General features: G+C 35.8%; 1 protein-coding gene and 1 pseudogene across 1 annotated transcript; both read left to right on the plus strand.

Moving 5' to 3' along the window:
• Positions 1–25,013, plus strand: part of LOC136823935 (uncharacterized) — a 400,726-nt pseudogene that overhangs the window by 294,024 nt on the left and 81,689 nt on the right.
• LOC136823919 (uncharacterized) lies at positions 24,136–24,531 on the plus strand. Its single transcript, XM_067080075.1, has one exon. It carries the CDS (start codon positions 24,136–24,138, stop codon positions 24,529–24,531), a length of 396 nt encoding a protein of 131 aa, XP_066936176.1.

A 25,013-nucleotide genomic window follows, 5' to 3' on the forward strand; every position in this document is an offset into this window, starting at 1 on the left:
TCTTCGTCTAGCATCACCAAGCAAACCGACTGGGACGCCTTGTTGGGACTTTAGGCGGTCCCACAGCGACACAATCAATAATTTTTTCCAATCGGTGACAAATCGATAACCAATCGATGAATGGATTTTTTTCTTAATTGATTTTAATAATCAAGCCTTCCAAAAATTAATATGGCGGCCATTGAAAATTGTCCTATTTTGCGCACCCGCCCGCATCATATTTTCCCCTGATTTTCTGATGCAGAGATACAGGAAAAAATCCGGAAAAAGCAAATTGTTCTTTTGACGTATAGCTTTTTTCTTGATCGCTCTGGCGGCCATCAGAAAATTGTTCTGTTCGTGTCACCACCTTCCCCCAACATACTACAGAAGCGATTAAAAAAAAAATGGGAATTTTTCCGGGTCCTCAATATATAAATATAATTCCTGTGTGTGTATCAATCGGTTAACAATAATCCTTGATCTATACATCGATTGGTTATCGACTTTACCATCAAAAATAAGTATTGTCAAGAAAAGAAGCAGCATCGCTTGCATTAAAAAAGGAAAAACTTCAGATTTTTTGTGTGTGGAAAGTAAAGTTTAAGTACATACCTTTCTTTCAAACGCAGAATCGAGAACAGTTTGTGTTTTCATCTTCTATAAAGACTTGTAAGCGGTGTAGATCAGTCTTGACATCTATGTCAGATGGTATATGTCTTTGAAGCTTTTTCTGTTTTAGCTTCTTTCCTGTAGTTGTTGTAGACATTCTTGATCAATCATTCGAGCACTGATTTCATGTGTTTTCATGTAAGCGTTTCATTTAAAAACTTTCCAGGGAGCTAGTGCACTCACCTGCTACACGAAATTCTTCAGTATGAAATCGTTTCATTCACTTCATAAGGTTGCAATTCGTGAAAGGTATGCAAAATCAAGTTCACATATCACAAAAATAAACTCCTCCTTCTAAATGAATTCTGTTCAGTTTTAATGTCCGAGTCCTTAAACTGAGAAAAAGTCACGGCGGAGGAGAGCGAGCGGCTTAGAATTTTTAATCTTTAAAATCTTTGAAAGCAGATTTAGCGCTTTAGCGCATGCGTCATAAGAAAGAAAGTCGCGCGCGGCAGCGCAAGGGTGACGCGCACGCGAATTAGCGCCCGAGTAAGTTAAGAACCCCTTTATTTATTTTTCATCAAATATTTTGACTATATGAAATCATAGCTTTCATACGGTCTTAATCCGCCCCTGTGTACATCTGAATAATGAAACACTGCATGAAATATAAGTCTTTCCAGTTTCTTGTCTTTAAAAACTTAATATTTTCGAACGTACAATTGCGGAAACATCGAATTTTCTTTACAGTTTTAAGAAAAGATTCTATTTCTTTAAGTTCTTGAAAAAAGATTATCTTTAAATATTTCTTGCTTCGAAAAGATTGATTATTCCTTTTGTCGTTTTTCATTAAAAAGTAAATATTCCATGTTTCTAGATTGACTATCTTTTCTTCTTTTGTATTTTAAGAAAATATAAAGTTTTCTCTTGAAATTTAAACAAAAAGATTATTCCAGAAAATATCAAATTTTCATGCCGAATTTATCGAAAATACAATCATCAAATACAAAAAATAAAAGGTAATGGTTTCGTATTTAAAGAACATTATAATTTCTACGTCGGGATAAAAGTAAGGAGCGGCTTTTCTTGCAGCTGATTTGGGAAAAGTATATATTTCAATTTTATTGGAGCAAGATGAGAATGTCTTCTTTAGGAGTGATTTCTTGATTGACAAGATTTGTTTTAGTTAAAAAATTGTTATTGCAAAATGTCCAATGAATCACCCCTGTGTCTGTTAGCGTCATGACAGGAAAAAGAAGTGTCCTCTGTTGACTAAACTAGGTGCCGCATTGTTTTTTCGCACTTTAGAATTAGCAGTTTTCAGGCGAAAAGAGAAAAAATGTTCTACATTTTTCACTTTGAAAAATCCAAACTTCAGAAATTGCCTAGTGTATTTGATTAACCCATCACGGTACTGCCGATATCACAGACCCGGTGGGACCCACTGGAAAATTTCTAAAGGTACAGGGAATCTTGTGTTTTACTGACGAGACCGACTAACTTTCTGAAGCTTATTTTTCAACTACCCGAAGTCCTGGTCTTTTTTAGATACTTGGCAGAAGAATCTTAGTGCGAAAACAGTAACCTTATACAAAATGACGGTATACAAGGGAAAGTCAAACTGGCGAAAAAACATCGATTTCAACGATGATGATTATTTTTTCAAAATAATCGGGTCTTAATTAAATTTCTGAATTCCAAGACAGGCTATTCAAAGTACTCAAATCCTACTATTTTCTTTCTTTCTTATATGTATAATCATTTTTTCAGGGCTTTTCCGAAAGTTTTATTTTTATGCTTACGAGGCTCGTACATGTTTTTTATAAGCATATGTAGGCTCAAATATGGGGGAAATTAAGGATATGCCACGCATTACCTCGAGCCTATGAAAGGTATAAGCTACTTTGTATTATAGCTGGTTTGTTCTTTTGTGAAGCCATTGCCAAGAAAATCACATGTTTACCAATGAAAAATTCGAATGTTTCATAAGAATTCGAATGTCTATGAAAAACTTTGTTTCCCTCTTTCCCCACTTCCGTATATGGGCATTAACTCAGCCAAGAATTCTATAGGCAAATTTGAGCATATTTTGAGCCTGATTCGTCACCTTTTGTAAACATCCTCGAATTTACCTCGAGCATTTTTCATGATTATTGAACTTTCGAGCAAAGCATCTCTGGGCCTGTTTTCGGATTTTTGTATACTTATAAAAAACATGTACCTTGAAAGTGAAATTTGGAACCAGGGGGAGTAAAGTAAAATAGCCGATTAATTATGGAAACTCCTCTTTTAAATAAAAATAGCAAACAGCATAAAAATTAGTCGTAAAAATAAAAAACAAAAGCTTTCACAAGTCATTTAAATTAATCTTTCAAAATGTTATGTTTTTATACATACCAACTACCAGGGGGGTCAGGATCCAGATACCAAACCCAGGGCCGGGGGGTGGTGTCAATTTTTTTTTCAAATTTCAAAAAGTCAACTTGGTATCGATACCAAAATGAGGGGGTGGGTCCCCCTCTTTTTGAAAATTAGGGAATCTTTAAGTTGGTATCGATACCAAAATGAGGGGGTGGATCCCCCTTTTTTTATTTTTGCTGAATTTTAAATTGGTACCTGACTTCAAATGTTATACAATGTAAGTATAAAAACTTATTTGAATCGTTTACACTATACCCTGATTCCATATAAAAGCATTCTTCATTCTATAATTGAAATTAAATTTTTATTTAACTTTTTCTGCTCTCAATCCTTTCAATCAACCAAAATTCATTCAAATCTAGAGTTGAACAAACTGAATCAAGTCTTAGCAGATCTTAGAGCTTTTTTAGTTGTGATAAATTTTTTCTGTACATAACGTTCATCATATACTTTAATCGTAGAAATCTTAGCGAAACTAATTTTAGCGAATATTTAGCGAGTCAGGAAAATCTTGATTTTTTTTGGATTTATTTTAGCGAATCACGATTTCAAAAAATTTTGCGTGAATAAATTTTAGCGAATACTCGTATTACATTATTGACTAAATTCGTTTTCTAGCATTTCTTTGCACTGAAACCCTTCATATTGATAAAAATGTATCAAGGAATTTAACCAGAAATTTCGCGCAGATAAATTTTAGCGATCTGTCGATTCGGCGTGTCTTAGCGAGATTTATTTTAGCGAAAATAGGGAAAACTCGCTAATACGCTAAAATTAGTCTCGCTAAAATTTCTATGATTAAAGTAGGCTATGTTACAAAGACTCTAGGCGTGCCTAATACAATGAGTTTTTTATCTAGTCTATACTTTATCAACTAGTTTTATGAATTTGATACATTTTGCTAATTTAGTTCAAGAAATATAAGTTGTGTTAGAATGAGAAAAACTTGTTTTCATTTTCAGGAGTCTAAAGTGTGGTACATAATATAAGTGATTAATAAAAGGAATGTTCTTTGAATAAAAACATCCACAGACTTTGTTTAGCGTCCCTTGTATGCAGTATCATATCCATATAACTTCTTGCATTTTTACCGATCGCCAATTTAGGGCGGGTGGGTCCCCCTTTTTCAGAAAAATCGGGATTTTCAAGTTCGTATCGATACCAATTTAGGGGGGGGGGATCCCCTCTTTTTCAGAAAATCAGGATTTTCATGTTGGTATCGATACCAATTTAGGGGGGTTGGTCCCCCCCTTTTTTAGAAAACTGGGGTTTTCAAGTTGGTATTGATACCAATTTAGGGGGTGGTGGTGTCTACTACTTTCAAATCTCGAAAAGCCAGGTTTTTGGGCCCTGGGTTGGTATCCTGGACCCTGACCCCCCCTGCAACTACTTTCAAGAATAAAGTTTCAAATAGAAATTCGCATCATTAAAAAAATCTTCACCGCCACACCACAACAAGTGCAAAATAAAAAGACCAGCCAAACTTGACCAAAATTTACTGGTTCTTATAAAAAATGTGTTATAAATTTTACCAGTAAAAATCTGTATCATTAACCTTCCTTATGATCAATGTTTGGAAAACCTTACATGAAGGGAATTGTAACAAAAATGAAAAGTTTGAATAAAAATAAATTATGCAAAAAAGATAAAAGAGTTTAAACAACATCCTTGTCTCCAGTCTTAAGTTCATTTCTTAATGAGCGTTTTTTTCCTTTTTTGGCTTTAAGTTTGTGTTTTTCTCTGACATTTTTAGCATAGGAAAAGTCCCTGACACGTAGGTACAATCCAAATATTTGTTGGAGCAAATCTTTGCCAATATCACTATTAACAGATATCAAAGAATTATCCTGCAAATTTCGCCAATGTTGTTTGACAATCATGTTTTGCATCAAATTTTCAATAAGCGGTTTGTAGGGAATTTTGGTAACATGTCCAGCAGTGTGTTTTAAAAATAGAAGCTCTGCTTGCTTAAAAGCCAGAACGATGTCCATTGACACATACCAAAGACCACCACGGTTTTTGGAAAAAACAAGTTTGTAAGCTTCTGTTTTATCAATTTTCATTGATTTGAGGAGCTGGATGTATTGCTGAAATTCATCTTTATGCCAGTGCTTGCTTTTAAGTAATTTACGATAAATTTTTTGAATAACATGCCCAGCAATTTACTGTAAAACATAAATATCTTTCTCTGTTAGAGTACCTTTTGCTCCAGATGATGTAGCTGCAGATGATTTGTTTAACAGGTGCGAGATACATTTGTTTGAGACATAATGCAGTAGTATGTGACTTGCTCGTTTATTGGTTGTAATTGTTACCATTGCAATCGAAATTTTACGAAATTTTTCAAGGAAAAAATCAACATTACCTTCCTTGAACTTAAGAATTTCATCCTTCAAAGAGGCGAATATCGAATCAGCCTGTTCATCTGTGGCTTCGAAACCCTCAAAGGAAGCACGAAAAGTCTCTGGAAAACAGGAATCATTTGCAAAGTGGGTACAAGAATGTTTAATGAATGTCTTAATGTCATTGGGTCCCAGTCTCTCTTTAGCAGCTTTCGTAATTTCCGCTTCAACTTTCTCTTTTTCTCTCAGCACTTCAAATGGGTGCTTCACAGCTTTATGTCGCTTGATTCCACCTTTGATTTTGCATACTTTGCCACATCCTTCGATATCACACACAGGTTTGCTTCAAACTTTCCACAAGCTGAAAATAGAAAGAATGATTTTTCTCTCATAAAATCACCTGCTCTCTGATATAAATACATTAAGAAAAGGGAGGCTATAAACAGATTAGCTGATACAACAGGATAAATAAAATAACATTCCCAGTAAAAACATACATTATTATTAGGAGGATGAGGACTTAATAAATAGTCTGATGTCTGAAGTGTTTTAGTAATTAGGGGAAATTCATCAAAGCAAAACACTTAAAATTGAAATTACTAGTCAAATTTATGGCGAGATCATGAATGGATTGATGTCCTTTTTGATGAAAAATCCAAATTAATGCAAAATTTTTGCCAAAATCACAGTCTGACCAGCACCCACTTCTATCATCTTTTCTTTGAAGAAGTAAACTTCAAACTTACATCTGATTCAAGAGAATTAACTTGTTGTAATATTTCTTCGTCACAATCAAAAATTCCTTCCTCGAGTAGACTAATAACATCTTCAATAGCTACAGTTTTGTCAGAGATATTCTTTTCTGACTGTACATTGCTTGCTGATTCCGCCATATTGTATTGATTTAACCCCGTCGAGAGGTCTGGACCCGAATTTATCAAGCTCGACTTTCGAGAACAAAAGAAAAATCGGAGAACAATAGGGTGGTTTCCGTCTATGGTTTTACTCTTATGTCCATGCTGAAATCTAAATACCTTCTCAGCATAATTTCAATACCAGCTTCCTCGATTGTCTCCTTATCAACGTCAAGATTTCCAAAACATTTTGCAAGTTTACGAATATTTTCAGCTTCGAGGGTAGATAATATATTGGTTTTACCTAAGAATTTAGGGTGTTCAAAGGATAATTTTAATCAAAATAACGAACCCGTTTGAAACAGTCAGGCCAGTATAAGGATAGGAAAATACTCTGCAATATAGATAAAAAACACTGAGCAGTTTGCCTCTTGGAATGTTTGCGATTAAAATATTTACTTCAATGTTATCAATAAATGTACCACTATCACATAAGATTGTAAAGAAAATAGTGTATCTTTTTTATGTATTGCAGAAGTTATATCACATCCACTCCATGCATGGGCAAATAGCAAGAGATCACGATTATCAACGGTAGACGATATTTGACTGATTCCCCAATATAGATGCTTTGATTTAAGCTGCTTTTTCTTATGATCGCCAAACCTATCGGTACTGAAATAAATCTCTGCCATCTTGTTGTTCCAATGGTACATCATTAGAATGAGAACATCTGTGTCAGCTGATGATACCACAACTTCATTACCCTCCTTGGCATAGCGAATGGCTGTCTCCACGATGAGAACATCTGCGTCGCCCTTACTTTGACAAGTTTGGAAACCTTCATTTTGGAACATAGATGATAAAGTCTTGATGGGCTGGACTTTATTGGATTGATTCGAAAGAAACAATTCTCTGTTACCAGTGACCTTTGCCTCCTTTGAAATTGTAACGGTTATGCTGACGTTTTTCCAGAACGACGATTGTGCTCTTGTGTTTTGATTGACATATCATCTTCGTAACCATCGAATGACAAACGAGGACGAATGACAAATAGCTTTGGTACGTCTTTTTCACGTAATTGATATATTCATCGATCACAGCTTCATAAGTTGTTGTTGGCAAAATGACTTTGTGTAGTAGGGCACTACCATCGATAACACAGACATCGTGAGACTTAACGGAACATGTATTTTCCTTCTTGATGAAATGATTCTGTAAGGTTGACTCCGATGGTTTGCGCATCATTCCCAATTCGAAAAGTGATGTTGTCAGGTGTCAGCTCATATTGAAAGTTATCCCTCACATCTTTTTCGAAATTGGCCAAAGCAGTAAGACAGCTGAACAGAATTGTCGGGTGATGACAACTTTAGTGTCCTAAATTTGGATTGCTGGTAGCATGTCTTCGAATGTCTTCGCTTTGTCTTTCTTTTTGATTGACACATGCTCTAAATTAAGATCATCCAGCTTCTTTTGAATGGCTCTACCGATTTCTTCAGTATCGTCGCAGTTGATCTGTTCAAGAGCAGTGGGGCCGGTAGATAGACTCTTCAGTTGTGGCTCGTTTCTATAGAATGGCTCATGATTATCAAACCAATCTTTTACGGTTTAGCAATCTTTGGCTTCACGTTTCATCCGACTGAAAGTGAGCTCGACATGTTGTTCGCTCGTCTTACGACATGATCCAGCCATTGCGTTGTGTATGTCAGCGGAGCAGTGGATGCTGCCAAGCCATATTTGACCTGTCGATTCAGCAATTCCCCGTCCACGTGTGAGCCCACCACTACTTTTGATCGTCCTCATCATGACTTGCTCTATAATGAGGTCCGACCATAAACCAGCCCAAAATTTGTCACTCCATCTGATTGTATGGAAGCCTTTTGTGAATTGGTCGTGGACCCATTGGTGAATTTCATTCAAATTAAGCATATTTTGGAGATGAAGCATGGCACTTTTAGCATAATGAATATGGGCGGTGGCAGCGAACAGGTTGATCATTCGTGATATTGGATAGAGGTAAAATTTGAAATCTCCTGTTCGCTCTGACCGGACGAAATCCTTGACCACCTGTATATACTCTAGAAAACATAAAATGTAAAAGCAGCAAATTTGTAAGACAAAAAATGAAGCGACTGCTTATGTAGTAATTTTCGTCATCTTTCGTGACTTCATCAGCATATAGCTCAACAAAAAATGATATCCTTTTTATAATGGATGCTAGAAATTTCACAAAAACGTAAATAATAAAAACAATTTAAAAGCTATAACTATGTAATATGTAATAAAATATCATAAAAATTCTATTCGATTGAAATTCCCTAGATACAATAATAAAAAATATATTCCTATGAGACTGCATAATAATACCGCAGTAATAATACAAAAGAAATGGTTAAAATTGAAAAATTAGATATTAAAAGAAAATTCGCAAGGGAATATGCACGCAGACGTAGATTGAAGTATAAAAAACGAAAAAATCGAGTAGAACTCCCTTCTGGGTTTTTCAGAGAAATAGTCTAAAATAAATAAAACAAAAATCTAATTACATCGGATAAAACAGTAGATCACCTAGAGTGTATAAAATAAGCAGATATGTCTTAAAATACAACCCCCAAAGGGTAACCCCCTAAGGAGGTCAACACAGCTAAGTGTAGCGAAAGGCGCTCGATACTGAATACAAATGTAACTATAAAATAAAATAAAATGGAGTTTATTGGGTCACAACTTCACATTCATTAAGACCATTTGGGAGAAGTGTTTTAAGTTTATATTGCCAAAACCTCTCCCGTTCACGGGTATCTTCAAAACTTCTACCCTGGTCGATAAGGGTAAATTCAAAATCAGAAAACCCAGAATGGCCGGGGAGATCAAAATGATTATGAAGATGTTGCTGAGAAACAATGTCAGTCTTATGCTATTTATTGCAGGACTTATAATTTGCAAATCTAGCCCTAAATTGAGTTGTACATTTACCGACATACTGAATCCCACAAGTTTTGCAAGTAAGGAGATAGACGACATTAGTTGAGCTGCAATTCAGATGAACTCCTCTAATGTCATACGTCTTATTCTTGTTATCTGCAAAACCTGAGGTTTTCTTGACAAAAGGACACATTGAGCGCGTTTCGTCCATCCTCCCTTGAGCCTCGGTTGCCCTGGAGATGAATTCCTTGCACGACTAAAATCTTTGAGGCTTTTTACCTCGACAAACCAACTATGGGACATCACGGTAAACCTTTTTGATCTTATCACTGTCACATAGTTAGTTTCCAAGCAAAACTCCAAGGTTCGAACGCAGGGTAAAGTGACATTAGTGTTAGTTTATATGTTTTTAACATTCTCCTGACTAAATCCGGCGCTTTTGCTACGTGCATCAGAACCTAGCCTAACCTAACTTTCTTTCTACCACGTTATCACCATGTCTACAGTTCGTTTCAACGTAGTCAATTCATGGGGCTCCGAGCAGCTGCGATATCTAGAGCCTGATGTACGGAATCGAAGTCTTGGAGTGAATGGCATGACAGGACGAAGCATCCAGATACTGGTGAGTATCCGTCGGCTTCACGTAGAGATCAGTAGCTAGTTTATTCCCCTTGCGATAAACCCTTCCAAAAAATTGATGGATGTATTAGAGTATTCGAAAGTAAATTTGACACTCTTATGGGTTTCATCGCTATTTAAGTGGTCAAAGAAAAGTTTCAGAGATTCTTCACCGTACTGCCAGAGAAAGAAGATGTCATCGATATATCTCCACCAGACTAAAGGTTTAAGATTGTGTGGTGCCGAATCAAGAATCTTTTCTTCAATATCACTCATAAAGAGAATGGCATAGTTTGGTGCCATTTTAGTACCAATCGCTGTACCTTGCTTTTGTTTAAAAACCTCGCTGTTGTGTTCAAAGATGTTATTTTCTAGAACACATTTCGAAAGCTCCAAAAGACTGCTGGTAGAGATTGTTTTTTCATCTCTACTATCAAAAGCACGGCGCAGCGATTCTAGACCATCCTCATGGGGGATACTAGGATAGAGGCCAACTCAAGTGAGTTACGGCATGTCCAAGGTAAAAGTGAACCAGTTCCACTCTCTTTCAAAATGTCAAACATAGCTTGAAAGAAGCGCCATATGATGTAGATCAACATGATAGGTGTTAGAAAAATTTAAGTTGAGGCTATAAGAAGTTATAGCCCAAAAACCTGTATTATGACGTCATAAACATTACGTAACATTACGTCACGAAACTTAAAATTTAAATAACTCATAAACTATTAATGATATCAATATGAAATTTTGACAGAACAAATATATCGTAATTCTCTAGAACTAAAATTTTCAAAATCTCCTGAAAAATGATGACGTCAGCATTTTTAAGCCATTTTCGATTTTTGGCTATAAAAAATGACGTCATCATTTTTTTTCAAAAGATTTTTAACGCAAAATTTTCTTACATCAATATCTATTTGTGGTCAAAATTTGACGTTTATATGACTTTTAGTTCACGAGATATTCAAATTTTTAGTTTTATGACGTAATTTTATGTAATGTTTATGACGTCATAATACAGGTTTTTGGGCTATAACTTCTTACAGCCTCAACTTAAAATTTTCTAACACCTATCACGTTGATCTACATCACAAGGCGCTTCTTTCCAGCTATGTTTGACATTTTGAAAGTGAGTGGAACTGGTTCACTTTTTCTTTGGACATGCCGTAACTCACTTGAGAACTACGTCTGCAGTGCATAAAATGGTATCAGATGGTAAATTAGGGAGAGAGGAAAGTTTTTTCAAAAAATCATTTGTGTCTTTTACAAATGATTTGACCTGTTTAGCTAAAGGCTTTAGTTGAAAATCAAGAAATGCCGAAATATTCTCCGTATAGTACGAAGAATTTGAAATAACAGGTCTTCCGGGAACCCTGTAAAGTCGTTTGAGGATTTTTGGTAATAAATAAAAACGACCAATCTTAGGGTTTTCAACCAGAAAATAATCCAAAGTATCTCTAGGAATGTCACCTCTTTTATCAATAGAGTCAATGCAAGACTTGACAACCTCAATAAGCGGACTTGTTTTATACGATGTAATTAGATTTTTGTTTTATTTATTTTAGACTATTTCTCTGAAAAACCCAGAAGGGAGTTCTACTCGATTTTTTCGTTTTTTATACTTCAATCTACGTCTGCGTGCATATTCCCTTGCGAATTTTCTTTTAATATCTAATTTTTCAATTTTAACCATTTCTTTTGTATTATTACTGCGGTATTATTATGCAGTCTCATAGGAATATATTTTTTATTATTGTATCCAGGGAATTTCAATCGAATAGAATTTTTATGATATTTTATTACATATTACATAGTTATAGCTTTTAAATTGTTTTTATTGGACCTACCCCGGTGGGCTGTAGGTCCTATAAATTAACCTCTGTTCGTTCGTTCGTCCGTTCGTCCGTTCGTCCGTTCGTCCGTTCGTTACTAGCTTTTCTCGGGATTGGCTCATTAGTTTTTCCTAATTTTTGGCACAAAGATGCAAAATGGTAATGCCCAAAATGTGACGGAGCCCGATTTTCGAAAAAAATTCATTTCCGGCCGAAAATGCCGGAAATATGCCGGAAAAACCGGTTTTTTGGCATTTTCTCGAGATTTCATCATTAGTTTTTTCTGATTTTTTGCACAAAGATGCGTATTAGCAATGCCTAAAACATGGATTAGTCCGATTTTTGAGAAAAATTCTATTCCGGCTGAAAATGCCGGAAATATAGCGGAAATCGCCGTTTTTGCAGATTTTCATTGGACTTTTTCCTTATATTTCGTTGTTTTTTCACACAAAAACATTATTTGTAGCAATGACCACCATCAAGCATGGTTTAATTGTCAATAAAAGTGATTTTTGAAGCCGGAACTTTCTAAAAATCGCCGGAACAGCCTATTTTCGCCGGAAAAACAGTATTTCTTGAATTTCTCGAGCTGTACTATATATTTTTTCATGAAATTTTGCACACTGATGCAAAATGGCAATACCTAAAATATGACAGAGCCTGATTTTCAATTAACGTACTTTTCCGGCCGAAAATGCCGGAAATATGCCGGAAAAACCGGTTTTTTGGCATTTTCTCGAGATTTCATCATTAGTTTTTTCTGATTTTTGCACAAAGATGCGTATTAACAATGTCTAAAACATGGCCTAGTCCGATTTTTGAGAAAATTCTATTCCGGCTGAAAATGCCGGAAATATCCCGGAAATCGCCGTTTTTGCAGATTTTCATCGGACTTTTTCCTTATATTTCGTTGTTTTTTCACACAAAAACATTATTGATAGCAATGCCCACCATCAAGCATGGTTTAATTGTCAATAAAAGTGATTTTTGAAGCCGGAACTTTCTAAAAATCGCCGGAACAGCCTATTTTCGCCGGAAAAACGGTATTTCTTGAATTTCTCGAGCTGTACTTTATATTTTTTCATGAAATTTTGCACACTGATGCAAAATGACAATACCTAAAATGGACGGAGCCCGATTTTCGAAAAATATTTTTTCCCGGCCGAAAATGCCAGAAATATGCCGGAAAACCGTTTTTTTTTTACATTTTCTCGAATTTTCATCTTTAGCTTTTTCTGATTTTTTGCAGAAAGATGCGTATTTGCAATTTTCAAACATGGCCGAGTTCGATTTTTGAGAAAAAAATTTTTCCGGTTGAAAATGCCGGAAATCGCCGTCTTTGCAGATTTTCATTATATGTTTTCCTTGTATTTCTATGTTCTTCACACAAAAACATTATTGATAACAATGTTCACCATCAAGCATGATTCAATTGTCAATAAAACTGATTTTTGCGACCAGAACTTTCTATTAATTTTTCCCTACAACCCTTCCCTCTCCCCCCATCAACAATCAATGATGAATTTATTGCGTTATGCATTTTCGCTAAACGATATATTTTCTGACTGATTTTTTTCTCCTCGCATTGCTATCTAACTTTCATCATCAGGTAGGTCCATTCAGCATCTAGCTTGTTATTTACGTTTTTGTGAAATTTCTAGCTTCCATTATAAAAAGGATATCAATTTTTGTTGAGCTATATGCTGATGAAGTCACGAAAGATGACGAAAATTACTACATAAGCAGTCGCTTCATTTTTTTGTCTTGTATATACTCTAGATATTGTAGCCAGAGCTTGGCGGTGCGGGAACAGCTACTCAGAAAACTCATTAACATATGAAAACCACACAACATACAAACCATATCCAATGATTTCGCTTTAATTATCTCAAATGCTATTATCCACAATGGTTGGTCAAAGGTATTGATAGGTGTGGTGATGCCTAGGGTTCGAGTTTGTGATTCGACGAACTTAAGAGTTGAATAGACGCACGACATGTCGTTAGGGTTGACGTCAATGATTGAAAGCAGACTGACAGATGATTGACCAGGATAGGAACCAGAGGAAACACTACTCATGTAACCAGACCAGCTTGAACGCAGCATTGGATGGAAGTGAAGGGTGTGCCAGATTTTGTCGTAGATGAGACTTTCGGGAAGGACGTTGGCCATATTCAGCTCCATGATAGGCTTCACTAATGATAATCCAGTTTCTTCCGGTGGTTGATATGGTAAGTTTTGTATCCCGTTTGCTGAATCTGCCGTCTCTGCTGCACTTTTTTGGTTTCTCCATTCCATGGAGAGTACCCTTCACTTGACCATTGACCAAACCTGCCAATGAGATTTTACTTGAGAAAGTCAGTGATGCTCTCGTCCTTTACCACATTTCGTTTAAACCTGGACACTTCGTCATAGCTCACGGAAAATCCAAGAAGCCTTAGTTCGGTCAAAAGCCATCTTGAACCAAACACTTTTTCTGCATCTACGCCCAACACAAACATGATTGGTGAGATGCAGGATCGCGGTCTCGCTGCACGCACAATAGCTTGTCAGATGCTTACCTGCTTTAACTCGTTCTTAGTCAGCATGTCCCTCAAAAGTCTAAGGTGACAATGCTCCTAAACTGACGCTCTCCAACATAAACTACGCTGGCGTGGAGTATCACCCCATTGTCCAGCAAACCTGCAACAGCCTTTGCCATGTCACGCGGCATCATCCCCGCAGCATCGCCATTTTTGTTGATGATTTTTATGGCATTTGAATTGTATCGATTTGCTGGATCTCGCTGACATACCATTCTACTATAAGATTTTGGCTTAATGTGCCATTGTGGGAGCACTGATCCCGATGTAAAAAAAGACGTCTCCATCTTTGCTTTATTCGGTATTGATTATACGCTATCAAATCATAGTGATGGTCTGAAGCACTTACACTGGAGGAAATAAAACGTCCAATTTTGGTATCACCCATTGCAAACTTCTGTTAGATATTGGAAAGTTCTGGTGTGAAGGAAAGACAGAAAATCTAAGAACACGTGCTTAACAAGTGATAAAATGTGGAATCTATAACTATTTGAAGCTAGTTTATTTGCATAAAATTTAGTGACAAAACAAATCATGAATCGTGTAATTTGTATGTGAAAATATTTCTCCTTTTAAGAAAATATTGATGGGTTAGAAAATTTCGAATGTTTTGATTGAATTTTTTTCATTGAATCTAGAAATTTAATTGGTGCATACACTTTCCCCCACTCTCCTACATAAGTTGTTTTTCTTTGTAGAAATTATTTTGAATTTTCTTTCTTTTACAAACCACGAAAGGTAAAGACACAAGACACCACCATGAATAAAAACAAGGTAAGCATTTGAAGAACCAGTTTGTCTCACAATGAACAGGAAATTTCTTTGATTTGCCTTACATGTTTTTTTTTATAAGCATATAAAAATCCGAAAACAGTCTCTGAGATGCTTAGGTCGAAAGCTTAATAAGGCTGAAAATGCTTGAGGGATGCTTAATTCTAACATAAATCTTTCGAGTTTATGCTTTGGTTTGGGCTCTGTTTTCCTGGGGGAAGAATTCTAAAATATTCCGAAAATCTTCGAGTGACTGGTCCCAAAGATGTCAAAAAGTAATTTTTCCTCGTAAAAAGTAAATTTCGATTTTTTTTTCTGACAATAGATCTAAATTTGCTCTGATAGGAAACAACAAATGAAGAAGCAGGGCCAACCTGTTCGAAGAATGAGCAACTTGTAGATGCGATAATCATTTTTGATGTTTCGGATCAACGGCCACAGGTGCAACCACTACTTCAAAGCATGGAAGATGCCAAACGCAAAATCAAAACGTGCAAGGTTTGTGGCAAGGTGGCTAGAGATAAGTGGGACCATCAACGTCATTTTGCCACTAATCATGATGGGAAAAAACGGTTCAAGTGTCCCTCGTGTAAGAAACGATTTGCTACTAATTCGAGACTGACAGAGCACAAAAAAACACATGGTCAACAATATTTGTTCACCGAAAAAATAATCGTACCAAAAATAATGTCGTTTTTCATACTTCAGTATCTAATTGTACAGTAAGGATGATATCAAAACCCAGAATAAAACTACCAATAGGGTATTTACCACTACACAAAGGCTAAATTCTAGCTTTTTCCCACGACTTTGACCCATTACACCCGACGAAGGGGCTAGAAGAGGATCCTAAAAATCTTTTAAAAATTTGAATCATTGAGAAAAATAGCATACCTTACACTCTTTTGTGCTTAATTGTAGGGGTGGGGCGGGGGCATTTTACAATTTTTGGAAAAAATCACCCTCATATCACTTTATCACTGTCCATCAAGACGGACGACAAGGCTTCGCAAACCTTGAAGATTGACCATCGACTAAAGAAAAATTCCATAGACGGGAAACGAACAATAGGCGCATTGTTTTAGCGAGGGGAACTCGAGATACCCGTGCCCAGACCTTCTGAATGGGAAGAAAAATTCAAAATGGCGGCCAGCTCAAGTAATTAAGGCAGTGATTCCCCAATTGAAGATATCCTTTCCTTGCTTGATGCTGGGTTTTTCGACTGCGAGGAAGAATTATCGGAGCAGATTAACTCTATGGAGTCAGATGTAAGTACCAAATCTTTGTTCTTTGTCACACGCACACCTTCCCTTTATTATACAAATAATATTTGCTTTACTTTTGACTGCTTTTTAAATGTAAGGGTGCAGTAGTTTCTATACTTATGTTTGGTTAGGATGTAGGATACCCAAATCAAGAATAGAGCAACATAATCTAGACCTTTCAAAAACCTTTTCTTTCAATCAGTTTAACAATCCAGTTTTCTTGATTCTTCCAGTTTCAATGATGGAAAATACTTGGAAAATTAACTCTAATTGAAAGTTAATAATTCAACTTTTGATTTCTTTGTCTACAGCTTGCAGAAACATCATCAGTGGAAACATTTGCTTGTGAAATATGCGGAAAGATTTGCAAGGGTGGAATAAAGAGACATAAAGCAGCAAAACATCCACATGAAGTGTATTTGGAAAAAGTTAAAGAGAAGGAGGAAAAAACAAAAATTGCAAGTGACAAACTTGGATCGATGGATATTATTAGACTAATCAAAGAATCTGCTGAAAGATTATCACATGACATATGTTATGTATATGTTATAATCTTATTATCTTTTTTTCCGGTCTGCACTTTGTTGACCTGTGACCTGTTGACCTGTGACCTGCGTTTCGAACTAGCCGCTTCTAATGTTGGAATTTGCTAGCAGTTGTGTAAAGCATCTAAAGCCAAATCAAAGTGATGCAAATGTTGATATTAGAACTGCACTGGGGTAAAAGGAGAAGGCAGCCCTCAATTACATAGCCGGACATGCAGTCCACAAAATCTATGCAAAACTATAACAATATTGATATATAATATACATATATTTCATTTTGTGAACGAAGAAAACAAAAAAGCGAAGATAGTTTTCATAGTATTTACCCTTTTGTAGTAGACATATGTATATAAACTTGTTAGTATTTTACTCGACATCGAGGTTAGGCATATTATTATTATTATTATTTCATTTTGTATTGGTTTGCTTTAACTTGTCTTGAGGTCCATATTATAATTTTGTATCTGCATTTTTTATAATAATGTTGGACTTTTTCATTTGCATTATATTGTACTCAGTTTCTTTAAGTGCGTGTTGTCACGCCTCAGTAACTTTTTACTTTGCAAGAAGACGTTTCTCGAAATTGTATATTGGAAGTTCTCTTTTTGTTTACTAGATATGTTTACTACTAAATTTGTTAAAAGAAGTCTTTTGTATTAAATTCAATTAGTGCTGCATACTGTAAAGAGAAAATCATAAAACGTATTTTCAAACATGGAAAGGGAAATTATATAAAATGACCACTCAAAAAGGTAGGGTACATACTTATACCTTGTCTTCCGCTAATCAAATCTTAAGATATTTCAATTTTTTTTTGGTCATTCATGTAGCCAATTATTTAATTTTTACGAATCTAACTGGCGAACTCAAAAAATATATTTTAAAAGAGTCGAAAAAAGCTGTTTAATGTCGCCTAATTGCATTTTCATGACCTTTGTCCCTCTATATTTGACTGGAGTTGATATTTTTTTTGTGTTCGCCAGTTTGATTCAATAACATACACATCTATAGAATAACTTGTGAAAATATCTAAGCTTAAAACAAAAAATTAGGGTAGCGGAACAGCCAAAATATCGAAACAATGTATGTTTTTTGACTTTAAAGCCATTTCCTGGAGTAAATAAAAAAAATAATACAAATATTTTTGAAGCAGATTGTAATTTCATATTATTTGTCGATAGCAAAAATAAATAAACCAAAAAATAATATGACTCAAAAGTTATAGGGTTTTCAAAATTGCTAGTAAATTGAAATTCTCAAAGAGATGAAAACGCACTTAAAGCAACTGAGTATGAAATGATTTTACAATTTGGACAAGCCAAATTACTTTTTACAGAGTTGCTGTTGCTGTTTATTTTGCTTTATTTTCTTTCACCAAGGTTTTTATAACTTGAATTTTTCATTCTGATTCAAAAGCTTTTTCTGTTTTTATAGTTTCTTGTATATTTTTTTATTTACCACAAAAAACAACAAAAGTTGTAATTACATGAATTTATTCTATTCAAAGTCATTTATTTTATGCTACCAATGTATTTTCCATATGTTTCCTTTTAAAATTTTCACTGAAGGAATCTAAGAACTAACTTTTCAGAAAGCCATTTATCATTCTGATTGATCTGATTGGTCGATTTGTCATTTTTTTATTTTGAAATTGCAAAATCCAACTGTCTGATTGGTGTACGTAACTAAATATTAAATCAGCTAACAATGAAAATTTAAACCATACAAGTACGTACATGAAAAGGAAAGGGGTCAGTGGCGGGTCTAAATTATTAAATTTCAAAACATATGTTTAATGATGAGAAGAAAATTATTAAGATAACATTTTCAAATAAATCCTTTTTGCGGCTACCATTGTATAGGAAAATTAACTCAAATGATAAACAGCTTTCTGGAAAGTTAAGCAGTTCTTCGGTATATGTTTGGTATTTTGAGTACTAAGCAGATGCCAAAGTACACAATGGGGAAAACTTGATACCATTAGTCTTCAAAGTGAAAACCAAATTCTATGGCTTTACTATGAAAGTTGTACAACGTTTATTTCTTTCAAATGCCTAAATTCCCCATATTCTTTATATTATGTTAATTTATAAAGCGTTTTTTAGGCAAATATTTTGGTCAAGAATTTTTGAATTATTGCGTTATCACTGATTTATCGGTTGCGTTATTATTGATTTATTCATTTCATTTTATTCAAAAATTTTAGGCTTTGTTTCTAGTCATGATTTTATCATTCTTTTGAATAAAAATGAACAAACTATAGTTTTTTCATACTAGTAACTTTACTCCGAAAAAGCCATGTGGGATTAGACGAAAATACAAATGTCTGACTGTCAAAAATAGTATACTTGAACCCGAGTCAACGTTTTGAAAATGACCGCATTTCCGATATCAGGATCTTTTATCAGATTTAAAGCGTTTCTTCGAAATTTAATTTTTATTAATCAAGTTCGTGAAAATTGATCCAAAAATTCAACTAAATAAAATTCTAGCCGAGGTTTTTTAGTTTCAATTTCGTCTGTAAAATAAAAGACACCTTAGATGTTGAGAATTTTAGACATTTCTAAATTTCATGAGAATTATGCACTTTTCACTTTTTCGCATGTGGAGGAAATTAAGACAAAAGTGTCATGATAATTTATGATCTCAATTTTCTTTTTTTCACTGAAACTACGTCAGGTAAGGTAATAATTTACAAAAATGTTACTCAATAAAGTAATCTCAAAAGATATGAAATACTATTACAGTTTTTTTCATTTTTAACTACAATGTAATATTCTATAAAATGTAAGTTTAAAAAAAAAGATAATAAAAGTAGACTCTAAAAGTTGCTCCAGATCTTTTGAGTTAGAGAATAGCCTGTAACAATCGAATATCTAGCTATGTAATGAAAAAGTGGTTTAAAATTTGAACAAGAAAAGCTTCATGGCAACCTTTGCATACCCACAGCATAATGGGTCTAGAATTGCGATCATCTCCAGTCGCTAAAAAAAAAGCTAAGTATATATAATATAAGCCAAGACAAATTTTTTTCTACCTCAAAGGCAGAAATTTTGACAGGAATATAATTCGGCGTTTGCTGGAAAAATTTATCCTTAAAATGGTGTAAAAAAAACAAAAAAATGCAGACATCTTAAGAGATCCTATTTTCAAAAAGTTAATTTTTTTGTTTAATTTAATTTGGCGGATGGCGAAAAAAGAAATTTTGGAGGGATTGGCCAAATCCGCCAAAGTTTCTTTCCGCCAAAATTTCTTCCTTAAAGGTAATATTCTAAGGAAACACCTTAAGAAAAATATAGGTCAGTTCGTAAAATAAAAATAAATCTCATCAAATAGGGTCCAAAGGTCAAAATCTAAAATATTTAATTTGTAATGTTTTAAAGCAGTACCGTCAACTGCTCTAACTTGGGACGATTGGTGGAAACTAGACTCTTTTTTAAATCTTTATTAGTCCATCCTCCAGCTTTACAAATTCAATATTATTATTATTATTATTTTTATTAAAAAAAAGGGTCGTTCGGGCCCATAAAATAATAAAACAATTTAGTGTGACCTAAGTTAAACCAGAGAAAATATTTTTCGATTACACAGTATTTTCCCCAGTCCAGCCCAGTCATGGCAGAATAGACCTTTTTTCACAGATGATGTCCTGTTGAATAATTATGTAGTCCAGCCATAAAAACAATGATAGAGCCATGCTAATTACTGTATCATGCATATTGTAATATATGCATGGTTTTATCATTGTTTTTCTGCTGCACTACATAATTATTCAACATGGTGGCCTCTTTGAAAAAAGGTCTATGTATAAAGTTAGCCACTAGTTTTCTAGCCATAAAGATGAGCATGGAACCACTTCATGAAAAAGAAAAGCCTCAAAAATAAGTACGTAAAGTTAGCCACCGAAGAGACCAACTAGTTCTAGCCATCGAGATGACCATGAACCACTACGTGAAAAAGAAAAGCCTAAAAAAATAAGTACGTAAAGTTAGCCACCGAAGAGACCAACTAGTTCTAGCCATCGAGATGACCATGAACCACTACGTGAAAAAGAAAAGCCTCAACAATAAGTACGTAAAGTTAGCCACTGAAGAGATCAACTAGGTCCAGCCATCGAGGCGAGATTGTTGATATTTTTATTATGTTTTAGCTATTATTTGTCTTATTTGCTTTTTGTTCCGTATTTTATTATGTCATTTTCCATAATGGTAGATTAGCTACGCATAACGTTTTTACTATCGAATATACTAGTTTTTCCAGCATAAAGCTGACAGTCTCAATTGTCTTTTCTATCTGCCTCCATCATGACAAGCTCAACAGGTTATGGGCCCAGTGCGAACAATCTTTGGCAGAACACTGCTTTCGATGGAGATGAAAGAAAATTTGAGCTGTGGGAGGTGAAGTTCTTAGGATACATGAACATTCGTAAACTGAAACATGTTTTCCTTTCTGAAGATGAAATTACAGCTGAGAAAAACGAATTAGCTTTCTCTGAACTCATCCAATTCTTAGACGAACGTTCCATTTCACTTATTATGAGAGATGCAAGAGACAATGGTAGACTTGCATTCAAAATCCTCAAGGAACACTATGCTGGTTCAGGATAATAACTTTGTACACTCAGTTGACCTCTTTGATCAAACGAAACAATGAATCAATCACTGACTACATCTTACGAGCTGAGTCAGCTGCAAATGCCCTACGTACCGCCAAGGAAACCGTGAGTGATGGCCTTCTTGTGGCCATGGTTGTAAAAGGACTCCCAGATCAATACAAATCCTTTATAGCCGTTACTACCCAATCAGAGGACGTAGTGCAAGATTTTCAAAAATTCAAACAAGCCCCCAAGAACTTCGAGGATACAGAACAGACTCGTAACAAACGTCCTGACTCAACTGAAGGTGATAATATCATGAAGACAGACTCCTATCGTACCAAGAAACTCCCATGCTTTAATTGTGGTGCTGCTGGCCACAAATCAACCGACTGTCGCAAACCCAAAAAGCAAAACTACGACAAACCGTATTGCTCATATCATAAAACCAATTCCCATTCGAACGAGACATGTCGCAAACAAAAACGACAACACATAGCTAAAACCGTTTTGGACGAATCAGAAGGACATTTTCATTTGTATTCACAGTTGAGGATAGCAACAAACTGCTTTTAAAAACTTCATCAGACAAATTTCTAGTTGATTGTGGTGCAACCACCCACATTGTGAACACAGACTCAAACTTTATTGACATTGATACAACTTTCAAACCAGACCAACATTTCATCGAACATGCTGACGGTTCCAGATCTAACAACCTAGCAAAGAAAAAAGGGACAGTGTCAATTTCTTTGTTATCTTCCACTGGAAAAGTCGTTAATGCAAAATTAGACAATGTATTGTATGTACCTTCATTTCCACAATGCATTTTCTCAGTCCAAGCAGCAACAAAGAAAGGAACAAAATTGAACTTTGAAGGTGATCATGCTGAACTTATTACCAATGATGGTACCACATTCCCGATCGAGCAACATGGTCGATTGTACTACCTCTGTAAGACATTAATATCCGATACCAGAACTGAATCGCTCAAGACATGGCACAAACTTCTAGGTCATTGCAACCTTTCAGACGTCAAAAAGCTAGAAGGAGTCGCCCAAGGTATGAACATTTCAGATAAAAGTGACTTTGATTGTGAAACATGTATTCTCGCCAAACAGACCAACACTCGTAACCGAGATGCTGACATCCGAGCTACCAAACCCTTCGAATTAGTCCACACTGACCTTGCTGGTCCTGTCGATCCTGTAGCTAAAGATGGCCACCGCTATGCTATCATTTTTGTTGACGATTTTTCAGGATGCTCGTTTACATACTTCCTGAAAAACAAGTCAGATGCATTGCAAGCAACCGAGAAATTCTTAGCGGATACCAACCCATTTGGTAATGTTAAAACTTTCAACTTTCATACTGAATTTCTACCCACAGGAGATACCGATCGTCTACGTAGTGGCAATGGGGGAGAGTATATATCAGCTGAATTCAAAGCACTTTTGTTAAAGTACAATATCAAATATGAATTGACATCGCCCTACTCGCCACACCAAAATGGGACAGCAGAACGAAACTGGAGAACACTTTTCGAGATGGCACGATCTTTGTTAATCGAAGCCAACCTACCAAAGTCACTATGGACTTACGCTGTCCTAACCGCCACACATATTCGAAACCGTTGCTATGTGCAAAGATTGAAAACTACACCGTACAGCGTAATCACTGGAAGGAAACCCGACATCTCGAAGATGCATCTATTCGGAAGTGTTTGCTACCCTCTCATCCATGACCCAAAGAAACTAGACCCTCGATGCAAAAAGGGTTATTTTGTTGGGTACGATCGTGACAGCCCATCATACCTCGTCTATCACCCAGACAAACGTACTGTCATGAAATATCGACTCGTAAAGTTCACCGATAAATTTGAAACTAAACCGGAATCAGATCTACTCTTGCCTCCAACTGAACCTGAGGAGCAAGAAGTTAAGACAGAGACAGAACCATTCAAGCCAGTAGTCAGTCCAGAGCAACGTAAAAGCTATCCATTGAGGAGCCGTCAACAACCAATGAAAGATGAAGATGTGAAAGAGGACACTGATTCCATCAACCACATTGATTTTTGCTACCTGGTGAATGCCCCGCTTACTTACCAGGAAGCCATGACCAGCCCAGATTCGCAAAAATGGGCAGCCGCAATGGATGATGAAATTAAATTGATTATACCGAAACGTTCTCTCCGACAGCCCGCATGGAATCAGTCCGTACCATAATGCAAATCGCCATACAGAACGATCTAGTACTCCATCTAATGGATGTCAAGAGTGCTTAACTTCACGCTCCAATCGATGAGGACGTATATGTTACTCCACCGAAAGGATATGAACCCGTCAATAAAGTGTGGAAGTTGAACAAGTCGCTTTACGGATTAAAACAGAGCGGTCGTAATTGGCACACTCTTGTACACGATTATCTCATTAACGAACTATCCTTCAAGCAATCATCAGCAGACCCATGCGTCTATTTTCAACAGGGTGGAACCGCCATCCTACTCGTTTGGGTAGACGACATTATTATCGCCACACGTACCGAGTCCCACATGGCACAACTGAAATCAAAATTCTCATCAAAATTTAAGATGAAAGACCTCGGACAACTATCTACCTTCCTCGGTATTAACTTCAAACAGACAGAGGAATTCATCACCATGTCGCAATCACATTACCTTGAAGCTGTTTTAAAAACTTCTATGGGACTGTAAACCCCGATCTACACCACGTGAGCAAAACCTCAAAGCTTACAATGATTCGAAATCCGACGAGACCGACAACCAGAAGTACCGTAAAATGGTTGGAAGTCTAATTTACGCTATGACGTGCACAAGACCCGATATCGCTTTTGTCGTGACGAAATTATCTCGACATCTATCTTGCCCTGAATCATCAGATTGGGCAATGCTCAAACACGTCTTCCAATACATCAAAGGAACTGTTGATAAACATTTAACTTTCCGAAAATCGCAGTTCAACCTTCGAATCCACGCATTCTGCGATGCTGATTGGGCGTCTTCAACTGATGACCGTCGTAGCATCACTGGTTATCACATTAGCCTCACCGAACATGGTCCACCAATCAGTTGGAAATCCAAGAAGCAAACCTCCGTTGCATATCGACTTGTGAAGCCGAATACGTTTCGTTGTCAATCACATGTCAAGAAACCATCTATCTTGCTCGTCTTCTAAATGAACTGACAGAGCACGATTTACAACCAACCATCATCAAGAACGACAATCAAGGAGCATTGTCATTGATTAAGAACCCTGTTAAACATTCTAAATCGAAACACATTGATATTCGTTGCCACTTTATTCGAGAAGTCTATTCGAATGGAAATGTAGTTATTGATTGTGTACCATCTGATGACAATGTTGCAGATGTCTTCACCAAACCACCAAAAAGACATCTCCTAGTCAAATTCGGACAATTTCTTTTCGGACAGTAAACGAAAATGAAAGTAATCCTAAAGAGGGAGTGTTGATATTTTTATTATGTTTTTAGCTTTTATTTGTCTTATTTGCTTTTTGTTCCGTATTTTATTATGTCATTTTCCATAATGGTAGATTAGCTACGCATAACGTTTTTACTATCGAATATACTAGTTTTCCAGCATAAAGCTGACAGTCTCAATTGTCTTTCTATCTGCCTCCATCATGACAAGCTCAAC

Source organism: Clytia hemisphaerica, unplaced genomic scaffold (genome assembly GCF_902728285.1).
Source record: "Clytia hemisphaerica strain Z4C2 unplaced genomic scaffold, Clytia hemisphaerica genome assembly, whole genome shotgun sequence".
In the NCBI taxonomy this organism is placed as follows: Eukaryota; Metazoa; Cnidaria; class Hydrozoa; order Leptothecata; family Clytiidae; genus Clytia; species Clytia hemisphaerica.